General features: G+C 40.5%; 1 protein-coding gene across 1 annotated transcript in view; it reads right to left on the bottom strand.

Moving 5' to 3' along the window:
* The window catches only part of spata20 (spermatogenesis associated 20), a 220,465-nt gene that overhangs the window by 170,173 nt on the left and 37,510 nt on the right, over positions 1 to 12,782 (bottom strand). The window contains exons 9-11 of the mRNA XM_078401845.1: positions 10,404 to 10,478; positions 6,946 to 7,158; positions 930 to 1,122 (exon numbers count right to left, since the gene is read on the bottom strand). Of these exons, the coding sequence (XP_078257971.1) occupies positions 930 to 1,122; positions 6,946 to 7,158; positions 10,404 to 10,478 (481 nt within the window). The remainder of the gene's footprint in view (positions 1 to 929; positions 1,123 to 6,945; positions 7,159 to 10,403; positions 10,479 to 12,782) is intronic.

Here is a 12,782-nt window from a genome sequence, read left to right as displayed (position 1 = left end):
AGAACTGAGATGAGGAAAAGCTTTTCACCCAGAGAGTTGTGAATTTGTGGAATTCTCTGCCTCAGGAGGCCAATTCACTGGATGCATTCAAATTAGATAGAGCTCATAGGGCTAGCGGAATCAATGGCTATGGGGAGAAGGCAGGAATGGGGTACTGATTATGATGATCAGCCATGATCACATTGAATGGGGGTGCTGGCTTGAAGGGCCAAATGGCCTACTCCTGCACCTATTTTCGATGTTTCTATGTTTCTAACTGACAGAAATCTATTGGTAGAATTGGTCATAATATCCTAATATGCTGAAGGTATTTGTTCACAAAATGCTGGAGTAACTCAGCAGGTCAGGCAGCATTTCGGGAGAGTAGGAATGGGTGACGTTTTGGGTCGAGACCCTTCTTCAGACTGAATATGCTGCATCATACAACCATCAGGGTGAGTAAAAAGTAGGCTTGATGGATGTAACAAGCAGCATCAACAGAGGGGAACCTGTAAATATTGTGCAGTTGGATTTCCAGAGGCATTTAACAATGTCCCATATAAAAGGCTGCTACACAAGATGAGAGCTCACAGTATTGGAAGAAATGTGTTATGGATTTAAACTGATTATCACATAGAAGATAGATAGTTGGAACTAGACCAAGTGGACCCGTTGGGCCCAAACCTCTCCTGCATTGGTGCAGCAGCCTCTCCCCCTCCCCCCCTTCCTCTCCCTCAACCCCCCTCCCCCTCCCTAGAATGTCCTAATCCCAATAAAGTACGCAGCAGGATTTGTGCCAAGCAAGACAGGAATGCCAATCAGTCTGTTAGGAAAGTCAATGATAACAAATTTGAGTTGTCTGGAGAAGAGAGGTTGGAAAAGTGAGTCAATCCAGGCCACTCCAACACACCTGCTAATTTTCCTGTTATTTTCCATTCAGCATTACTCACCATTCCATGAGGCCACCATCTTGCTATCCAGGTGAGGACATGGCCTCCTCTTCCTGACTTCATACAGCCTGTTTCTGCATGTGCTCAGAATGTCTTTCACCTTCTCCACCTCTAAGCCAAACTTAACTCCTGTCAACTGCGGTGAGTAACGGACTATGAGGACATTCTTGTTTTTCAACTCTCCCTGAGGATCCTACAAGGTACAAAGAGACATTTAAAAAATACACTTAAAAGAATTGCAGGCACAACTTTGTCAATCTCACCTTCTGCTTGGCTCAGTAAGCTGAGCCCTGTAAACCAGAAGGCTCAACAGATACAATCCTCTCTCGGCGAGGTGTTTGACATCTGTGGGAGTATTGATAAGGGAACTATAATTGGCCACAGTGATACATTGCAGTGGTGAGAGAACCACCAATGTTTATGCTGTGATTACTTTCCAGTGATTTCTTGGCTGGAAGACCAAATAGTTAAGTATGATAAAAATCAATGTTGGTCAATTATACAAATTCAGGAAAGATCTTCTCAGATAATCATTTCCTTTTATTAGTTTTGTTTTGCCTCTTCTAGACTGCATAGCTGCTGGGTGGGAGTTGGGGGGTAACAGAACAGGTGACCCATAAGGTATTTTCTGCCCTTCAATTACATATATTTGTACAGTTAAAATCATGCCATTATCAATAAGCCTGATGACCAATAACTGTTAAAGTACACTGAAAGATAACCATTTGGGGAGATCAGGGTGACTGCCATCCTTCCCTTGCCTGATCTAGACTCCCCATTGGAATTACATTCCAGCAATTGCTTTGTACCTCTTCCGTGTAACAGACTGTAATTTTCCTATGTTCCTCTCCCCCTTCCACTTACTGATTTATAACTATTTCTGGGTTGATACTGATACCCTCTATATCTATATACTAAAACTCTCGTTTGATATCTTGTTTGTGACTGAACTTCAGCCAGAACGGTACACGATAGCGTGACAATTTGAGGCCCACCTTACTCACCATTGTCACTTTAGTGATAATGCAAGTAATTTTATTGAAATCGGTGTTATATTTTTTAAGTTATTCACATTTTAAAGTTTAAAAGGAGGGGAGGGGGAGAGGAGGAGGGAGGCGAGAGGGGGGAGAGGGGGAGTGGGGGAGAATGGAGAGGGGGGTTGAGGAGAGAGGGGAGGGGGAGGACAGGGTGCTGCACCAATGCTTTTATTGTTGGACTGTGGGTGACTGAATTTCGTCCAATATTGGATGACAAATAAAGCTATCTTGATCTTGATCTCTTGAGAGGTTTGGGCCCACTTTGTCTAGTATATTTTAAAAAGAGGTAATAAAAAAGATGCATTTAAATCACCTGCCACACATTTCCACAAAAATAAAAATCCCAAGGACCTATTTTCTATTCTATTCTATTTTCTCACTTCATTTAATTTATTTTCAATTTTAAATATCTATAGAAATTCTTGCGGCTTCAATATTTCCAGTCAACTTTTTCTATCAAATGAATTTTTGCTTATTAACATTTTCATCATTCTTTCCCATTTTATATACTTCGTCCAATCTGCTGACTGTCGTTTATTAATTATATGTTTTTTCTCCAAGACTGAGAGCATCTTTAACTTTTTTAGATGACCACAGATGGAGGATCTTTGCCTTGGAATTGTTATTACGCATTGTTATTGTTATTACTCATTGAAATGTATCTACTCTGTCTATTCTGAAAGCTCCTCTTCATTGTCTGTCACTGCACCTCAACCATCTGATCCCTTATCCTCTTTGTTCCTTCAACATTTTCAACCCAAACGCCATCTTTTCAAACCCTCATAACATTCCTTATTCGTTTAAAATGCGTGACTTGCACACATTTTCTTTCCTTCGAATTAAATATAAAATTTGATCGTCTAAATGTGGTCAGTCCAGGGACAAACTCAAGAAGCAGCTCGCCTTTCTTCAACCAACCGAGCCATCAAAGTGACTTGGACAAAGAAAAAAGATTGATTCAAAGATGATACTTTATAAGCTTGGCCAACGTAGCACGTAGGGTTGTCTGTATTCAAACTGGAATTCAGTGGCAATCAACACCCATCAAAATGGATGATAAAATAATCCAAAATTCTATTAATAAGTTTTGGAAAAATCATTGGTCAATTGCTGCTGTGGATCTTGTACCCACTTCAGACATATTACCATTCCAAAGGAACAAAGTGCTCAATTTTGTGGGAGTAATTTTTTCGAACTGCAGATACTGAAATCTAAAATAAAATCTCATTATATTGTAAATATTTAGCTGTCTGCCGTGTTCAGTGCACCAGCATTTCATAATTATGTGTTGCAGCTTTTTAAATCATCCAGAGATCTCAAAGTACTTTAATTATGTAAAGTGCAGTGGCTATTATGAAGGAAACTGCAGCGACTACCTTCACTTGAAAAACTTTGTATAAATGAATGTTAACCAGGAAAGAAACGTGAATGCTTTCCTTTCAGGGCTAAACATGCAACGACTATTCTAATCTTAAATGGAGTGAATTAAACAGGAAAGTGCAGAACAAATGTGAGTTCTACAAGATATAAATCTGTTAGATTTAGATGTCAGACCTAAGCTAAATCATCCTCAATGCGTACATTTTTGCTCTTTTACTAATTATGGCTCTTTGTTCCTTCAACATTTTCAAATCCTGGCAAGATCTTTTTCAAATAATGAAGCCAAAAGCCAAATTGTCCTGCCTTCCTTCAACCAGGCACTGGAATTAAGTGGGAGGCAACCCCCACCCTTTCTTCATCCCTTTTAATTATCCAATCTTCCTACCTTTCCTTACATTAGACGGGACTGTATACATGAGTATAACAAATCCCACACGAGATGGAGACTGTGAGGTTTACCCAGGATTCTGGCTGACATTTATCCTTCAACCAATAATGCTAAGCAGATTATCTATCCACTATTATTCTGCACTAACTGGTGGCTGCATTTCTTACAACAGTGCCAACATTTGAAAAGTCTTCACTGGCTATAAAGAAAACTAGGATGTCCTGAGGTCATGAAAAATGCTATTTAAGTTCTTGCTTTCTTGTAATGATCATGACAGGGTTACAAAAGGTTCTCTGATCGGATGGATGTGAAGATGATTAATCTGTGCTCTCTGTCACTCCAAACACTCTGTCTTTGGCTATCACTAAGCAAGAGCTAATGAGCTATTCCAGCATCTTAAGCAACCTTTGGTGCCCTCCATTGACAACTTCAACTCCGAGTCACAAATTAATTTGTCTGAAGAAGGGTCTCGACCCGAAACATCACCCATTCCTTCTCTCCTGAGATGCTGCCTCACCCGCCGGGTTACTCCAGCATTTTGTGTCTAGCTTTGATTTAAACCAGCATCTGCAGTTATTTTCCTGTGCATTTTTAAACATCTGTACTTTTTTTAAAGTTGTTTTTTTTTTGCAGTATGCTTTGGCGTTCTTCGCACCATTCAATAATTCATGTTACTTTTCCAGAAAGCTTAATTCATTTTTAATAATTCCTCTGATTTTTCTCTTGTGGCTATGTTTGAGAAAGATTTGGTGACAAACGGTATAGCCATTACAAAATCATCCTTACTAATTGATTCAATTTTCCACAAAACACTCAGGAATATCAAAACTTAGGAATTGCAGAAGGAGAAAAGATTAAGTAATGACATGTCTTTATGGTGCCCCTTTTAGAGTGTCCCAAGCAGTTCACAGCCAATGCACCACGTTTAAAAGATCATATAGAAACTATAAAAGATCATATTAAAAGAACTATTAAAAGATCATATAGACCCAGGTGGCACAGTGGCGCAGCAGTAGAGCTGCTACCTTACAGTGCCAGAGACCCAAGTTCGATCCTGACTACGGGTGTTGTTTGTACGGAGTTTGCAAGTGACCATGTGGGTTTTCTCTGGGTGCTCCGCTTTCCTTCCACATCCCAAAGAAGTGCCGGTTTGTAGGTTAATTGGCTTCTATTAAAAAATTGTAAATTGTCCCTACTGAGGAGAATAGTGCTCGTGTACGGGGTGATTGCTGGTCTGGGTGGGTCGAAGGGACTGTTTCTTCTCTGTATCTCTAAAAATAGTAAGGTCCCATTAACAGTAATGTGACATCAATGATCAAATTATTTTTCACTCATGCTGAAAAAGATTGCTATGTTCACCAGGGATTTATAACAGACCCATAGAATCTTTTCCATCTATCTAAGAGCACAAGGCAGAGTATCAATTTAACTCCTCATTAAAGTTTGGTACCTTCAATTGTGCACCTGCTTTGTAATGAATCATCAGCTGAGATCTTTGTGCCTCAAGCTCTGAAGTGAAATTAGAACCCGTAAACTTTTTATTCAAAGGGAAGGGAGCATTAGAAGCCAGAGCAATACTATCCATCATCTACAATGTTGCTCGTCACTTGAAGCAATCATAATGCAGTTACTAATTATCCATTAATTAGCAACAAGAGACTCAGACACAGAATGGAGATGAGGACGAATTTCTTTAGCCAGAAGGTGGTGAATCTGTGGAATTCATTGCCACAGACAGCTGCGGAGGCCAAGATTGGGTATTTTTAAAGCAGAGGCTGATAGATTCTTGATTAGAAAGGGTGTCAATGGTTACGAGGAGATGGCAGGAGAATGGGGTTGAGAGGTAAAAATGGCAGAGTTAACTCGATGGGCAGAATGGCCTCATTCTGCTCCTATGTCTTATGGTCTTAAGATGGAAGAAAACTCTGGTGAAGCAGACATGATAAATTGCGTTTTTTTGGAATCAGAACAAGCAAGTAATATTTTGAGGTCATGGACAGAACTGAAAGTGCCACAGACGTTATACGAAGCAGATTATATTGTAGTGGACGGACAACTCCGTGTCCACTACAATATAGTGGAAATCAGATAAACAAGCAATACCGAAAGACAAGGCAATTTGGATGTCTTCTTTTAATAAGGAGTCCTAACATTAACAGAAGTTGATTTATAGAGCGGCACGGTGGCGCAGCGGTAGAGTTGCTGCCTTACAGCAAATACAGTGCTGGAGACTCAGGTTCAATCCTGACTACGGGCGCCGTCTGTACAGAGTTTGTACGTTCTCCCCGTGACCTGCGTGGGTTTTCTCCGAGATCTTCGGTTTCCTCCCACATTCCAAAGACGTACAGGTATGTAGGTTAATTGGCTGGGCAAATGTAAAAATTGTCCCTAGGGTGTAGGATAGTGTTAATGTGCGGGGACCACTGGGCGGCGCGGACCCGGTGGGCCGAAGGGCCTGTTTCCGCGCTGTATCTCTAAATCTAAAAAATCTAAAAAAAGTTTCCATAAAGTCTATGAAAGAAAAATTAGGAGATCTTACATGTTCAAAGTTGGCAAAGATTGAAAGATAAAACAACATTCCATTTCATTACTGCTCGCTTCTGTATTAGGCATAGCATGAACTAAATGGATTACTTTGCAATATATAGCACCTTTGCACCAAAAGCAGATTTGGTTCAATGATACAATGTGGAAAAAGGCCCTTCGGCCAACCGAGTCTGCACCGACCAGTGATCCCTGCACATTAACACTACCCTACACACACTAGGGACAATTTGACATTTACACCAAGCCAATCAACATACAAACATGTACGTCTTTGGAATGTGACAGGAAACCGAAGATCTCGGAGAAAACCCACGCAGGTCATGGGGAGAACATCACCCGTAGTCAGGGTCGAACCCGGGTCTCTATCGCTGTAAGGCAGTAGCTCTACCGCTATGCCACCGTGCTGCGGTCTTAAAGCAATATCAAATAACTCATACAGTGTCGTCAGGGCGTGTGAACAAATGATCACAGAGATGTGGGTCCTTAGTATCATAATAGGATCAGGTATTAGACCACTCCAACATTTTAATCGACTGTGAGAGGCTCAAGATGGCTCAAATTTAAAACTCTCGCCCTTTACCATTTAAATTAGTCACTCAACACTTCCTGCTTTCCAAATAAATTGTATTTATAATCCACAGCATTTATTTTCTACTTAAAGTACCTGTGCTGGGTCGACATTGCCATTCTTTTTCATTCCATAGTGATATGCAAACACGTCTGCCATGGTTATGGTTTGTGTGGCATCTGAAACTGGATCGGGGAGAACCTCTCTGATTTCTTGCTCTGTCCACACACAGAAAGCTCCCTCTTTTTTCTCAACAGAGTTGGCCGAAGGGAGTGAATCTGCATCCTCGGCACTGTAGAAGCCCCCAGACTGCAGAGAGAGGAAGTGTTAATCATAGATTAAAAATTCTCAGTAGGTTCACCAGCAATATATTGAGATCACTATTCTCACCTTTTCCAGACCTTGAACCTTATTAATGGATTAGCAGCATTGTTCTCTAATTACATTACTGGGAGGACAGAGGCCAGCACCTTTGATTCCCACCAAAATCCCACTAAAAATTCGTTCTTCCCAGCTACAATCAGCTTGTTGAAAACTGCACAACACTAATCTCAGCAAATATGAACATCATATGGACCGTGTCTTTAGTTGCACTACAGACTTTGGTTTTTTTTGCACTAGTTTATGGATATTAATTTATTGTTTTTTAAAATGATTACATTTATCAATTGACCAATTTCCCTCCTGGGATAAATAAAGTTCTATCGTATCATATCGTATTGTATCGTATCTGTATTTATTTCATTTACCGGCTTGTAAAGCTGCTGGAAGCAAGAATTTCATTGTTCTATTGTCAGTAGATATAACAATGAAACACTCTTGGCTTCTTAGCCACCGATGTCGATGCATTATCTTTGCCTGAACCAGATGGTGTACAACCTATTCAAATCCATGATATGCTAGTGTCCACTGTCAAGAACACTGCCTGCTCCCATCCCACATGCTGTTGGAAACCATATGAAAACAAAATGGACCAAGGAGGTTCAAATCATCTCAAGGATTGAGTATGGAAAATGGAAAAGAGCCAGAACAGTGTTGGAATAGTCAAAGATAGAGGCAACAAAACCATGGATGAGGATTTCAATGAATTCTGGACAAGACTGCAGCATCATAGTAATGAGTGTTTTGTTCAGAAGTATAAATACTTACTCTGTAAGCACTGAACTCCAATGTTAAATTAGGACAATGTTATTGGATCTCGTGACCTGGGTCAATATCATAACAAAAAAAGGGGTTTATTTCAAGAAGGATAGAACTGAGAAGTAGAAAGAGTATGTGAAACAGAACAAATCTTTGCCAAGATTCACTATGTTAAGTAAGATGTAGATGTTCTGACAATATCAAAAGTGCATGCATGTGTAAAGGACTGACATGCTAGGTCACATTTCCTTTGAACAAAGACTGACGGTCAATTGTACGAAGTTTTCTAAAATTACAAGAAGATTTGATATGAACTAAATTAAATAATGCTATAAACTGCTCACTGGGATTGTGTGATTAAATACCTGCCAGTTTAATTTATCCAATTGCCAAGGATCTGTGGCCTCCTGCACTGTTAAAGGCACCCAATGCAAGCTTGAGGGACCTCATCTTCCATCTGCACACTTTACAGCTTTCTGGATTCAATATTGAATTCTACACTTCAAGTAATTTGATGCTTGTATCGGTTGTCCATTTGTGGTTTGATTGTTGTATTTATTGCTCCTTTTTCCCCCTCTGGTTGGGCATATTTTCGTGCACTGCATTTCGTAGCTTCTACATTCTTCTCTCTATATTCTCATTCACTGACCTGCAAATCATATCCCCAGGGTCATCCAGTTTTACCCTCTCAGAGACATATCCACCCTAACCTTCCCACAGCTTAGCAAGGTTCTTTTTGTCTCTGTCCCAGTTCTTTGACCTGTAACATGAGCTGTTTCTCTTCCCGCAGATGCAACCTGACCTGCTGAATATTTCCAGCATTTTCTATTTTTTAAATTATGGGATTAAAGGCCTGCTTTGTTTAGCACGGAAGTTTGCAAAATGCAGGACTAGTCTCGATCACAATTTCAACATCTAGTCAATGGTAACTAATTATTTCCAACATATTCCAACTGAAAGATACCCCTAAATCAAGCATTCCATGTGTTAGCACCATCTAAAACTCTCCTTTCCCACTCCCCACAATCATCTCATCCTCATCCCCAACAATACTGCTAATGCATCAAGCACTATCTGCAATATGCTCTGCTCAATTTGCTAAGATGACTTCAGCAGTTCTTCCTAAATCTGTAACTTCTACCACCTGAAAGGGCAAGTGTAGTAAGAAAATGGGAAGATCACCACCAACAAATTACACAACATCTCACACTGGAAATATATCTGAAAGTCTTTAACCCCTCTTATACATGATTGCAAGATCTCACGGCATCTCAAAACAACTTGTAACCAACTTAACCAAATCAAAGGTAGAAAACACGGTTTTACGAAAGCTGAATCGTGCAATGTCCACAAAGGGAAACCTGTACGTGCAGTGTCTGGATTACCAGCAGGCTTTTAACAAGGTGCCGCATGAAAGTCGGGTGCAGAAGGGAAGAGCCCACTGCATTGGGTAGAAATATGGTAACATGGATTAAAGACTGTTCTCACAGAGAATCAGAATAAATGTGTGTTTGTCAGGCTAGAAGGTTGGTAACTAGAGGAGTGCCACGAGGGTCAGTTCTGCACCCTCAATTACTTTTTACATTATCTTCCACCCTCTGCTTCTTTCCATGAAGCCAATTTTCTATCCAGTTGGCTAGCTCTCCTTGGACCTCATACAATCAAACTTTCCAGAGCAGCCCAGTCTTCCAGCACTTCACCCGTATCTCATGATCTTTCATATCTCTGCCAGGACCCTATACATTCTTCGCTAGCCTCCCACTGTGTCCTCAGATGTATCTGATCAGGCCCAGGAAGTTTGTTTACTTTCTTATTACTAAACTCCTTTGAGTCCTGAAAGTCACAGTATAAATCCTAGATTTCTAACAATGAGAACAATATCTATGACCTTCAGTCGGCAGCTAACAAAAGAAAGGGAGCCATCAGTTGAAGTCACAAGAGACTGCAAATGCTGGAATCTGGGGAAAAAAACAAGCCAATAGAGGAACTCAGTAGGTTAAGCAGCATCTAGTGTCAGCAATAGTGCATAGTCTGAAGCCGAAATGTGCACAATCCCTCTGACTCCACAGATGCTGCTTGATCTTTTGTGTACCTGCAGTTGTTTGACATCATCATTTGATGAGCCTCGTAGAGAATGCAAGCCTGATTGTGAAGGGCTGAGGTTTGTTGAGCGAGGTCATCGCACCTCAGGAGGACAGACAGACACACACACATGTGGGCACACACACACGCACAATATCAGTTATTTCCAGAAAAACAAAATTCAAATGGGAAGTCTCCTTTGTAAATAGATATATGGAAAATAGACCACATTGCCATTCAATTGTTGTCATCATTAAAGAGGCCCTTGCTGGAAAGCTCAGTCTCAAATAATTGTCACATATGGTAAGAGTGGAGGAAACATGATGACTTACCTCATCACTCAGATCTCGTGAGACGTACAACAGAATATCTCGAGCAATATCTGCAAAGAACATGTCACCAGCAATCTGTAGAAAAATGCAACAATATTTAAACTGAATAGCTGAAGGACCAAGAAAGAAACAAGAACCTGGTGAATGGCAGAGTTTTGTCACTCAAGACTACATTGAAACAAAACAACATTAAGTTTTGATTCATCTCCCATGTAAACAAACAGTAATTGTTGAACATTGAAAAGCTGAGACATTGCTGAGAATTTTTGCATTCTTGTCCAAGTGCTTCACAATATTTGTTCTCCCTGGCTGCAATTCTCCCCAACATCTGTTCTCCAACCCTTACCTGATGTCTTGTATCTATCATCATCATCCACAGACATTTGCAACCTTACAGAATGCCCTCAACCCCAACATGCAGTATTAAGATGAAAGCCTCAAAACATGGGCCATTAGAATTTATCGCACCCAGTAATCAAATGTTTGATGTCAATGCAAAAGGCATCATCATTGAGCTTCACCTCACTGGTATAGGAGAAAAGGATGAATATCCAAGGTTCAATAATCTGCATTCAGATTGCTGGTAGGACAGGGCCTTGGTGATGGCCCAGTGGAGGAGGGAGAAAGTATAATGATGGTATGCATCGGAGACAAAAATACCATGCTAAAAAAAAACTGAACTGAAATCAATCTCAGATTATCGAGGGACCTTCACTCTGTGACTTGCCAATGCTTTACATTCCATGGGAGCATTTGATGGGACAGTGTAGAAGGGACTTTAGTCTGAACCATTTCTCCACCAGATTCATATGTCTGATGTGGGCAGTGAGCAAGTGAAATGATGCGTGTTCCACCCACAGTGCCAATATTGTACATCTAGCCAAACACAAAAATTTAAAAATAAACTTGGCTTATTACAAAAGACGAGATACAAACCCACATAAACCGACAAGTCTGCAAAAGAAAACTGCTCAACTTCTGTGTTTAAGATTGGTATCAGCTAGAAAAGTAATTCCAATGCTCAACAATAAACAGAGAGACGAGGAAATCCTTTTATTTGGAAGACTAATAACTTTCTGAATGGTTTATCTTGGGAAAGGTTAACAAGTTATACCCGATTACCTCCCTCTGAAATGTTCCTGGGAGTTAAGTGTAATATGATTTGTGTCGACTGTTTATTCCTAGGATAAGCTGCTCTGAAAACAAGTGCCTCGTCTCGAATGACTTCTCATTTCCTGAAACTGTAGTTAGTTATTGATTTCCATTAGCTGTCACCTGATTAATGTTTTTCTAAATCTAGCTCCTGAAATAGTTCCAGATGTCACTCATAGACAATGAGCGAAAGTGAAGCAGGCCAGAGATTGAGTAGAGCTAAACATTGTAATTAAACCAGAGATACTGATTTTGTGCCATGTCATTGACAGTTCCTGGCTGCAAGTCTCACCCTCACCGTGACTTAGCCTAAGTGTAGCACTCTCAGTCCTGAAGCAGAAGGAATCAAGTCCCACTACAGAGAATCAACTACAACATCAGGCATAAACGAACATACCACCACTGTACTGTTGTAGATGCCACCTTTCAGGTGAATTGTTATCTGAGGTTGTTGTCTATCCTCTCAGAAGGAGGTAAAAGATCCAGATGCACTACCTCAGAACGGCACAAAAATGATCCCTGGTGCCCTGGTTCCAGGGAGCCGGAGGGCCTGATTTCATGCTGTATCTCTATATTGTGGGGTGGCACATGGTGCACTTGCTGCCTCACCGAGACCCAGGTTCGATCCTGACTATGGGTGCTATTTGTATGGAGTTTGTACGTTCCCCTGTGACTGCATGGGTTTTCTTGGGATGCTCCCACATTCCAAAGCATGCGAGTTCGTAAGTTAATTGGCTTCTGTAAATTGTCCCTGTGTGTAGGATCAAACTAGTGTACAAGTGATCGCTGGTCAGTGTGGACTGTGGGCCGAAGGGCCTGATATCATGCTGTATCTCTGAACTAAACTAATCTATTCATAAAAATACAAGATTTTTGATTTCAAACACAATAATGCCTCATGAGAAATTACTATATTCAGAGTGAGGAAAGATTGTAGAATTTTATTACCACAATGCGTAAATCAAGACAGCAACAAAGGTCATTAAAGAGAAGCTAGATAAGCACAAGAAGGAGAAGGGGACTCTTTACACTGATAGACTGATGGAAGCAGAATGCTGTGGTGCTCAAAACACCAGCACAAACCAATGGGTCCAAATACCCAATTTCTGTCCTGTAAGTTTGACTTAACAAGTAAGTCTCCATATACAGATTTGTCAATTGAACAAATAGAATTCTAAGCCAGTGTTGTGGTGCTACACTCAACACCCATTGATTGAAAGTGACAAG

This window comes from Rhinoraja longicauda, chromosome 6, assembly GCF_053455715.1.
Source record: "Rhinoraja longicauda isolate Sanriku21f chromosome 6, sRhiLon1.1, whole genome shotgun sequence".
Taxonomy (NCBI): domain Eukaryota; kingdom Metazoa; phylum Chordata; class Chondrichthyes; order Rajiformes; family Arhynchobatidae; genus Rhinoraja; species Rhinoraja longicauda.
This window is presented reverse-complemented; position numbering and strand designations above follow the sequence as displayed.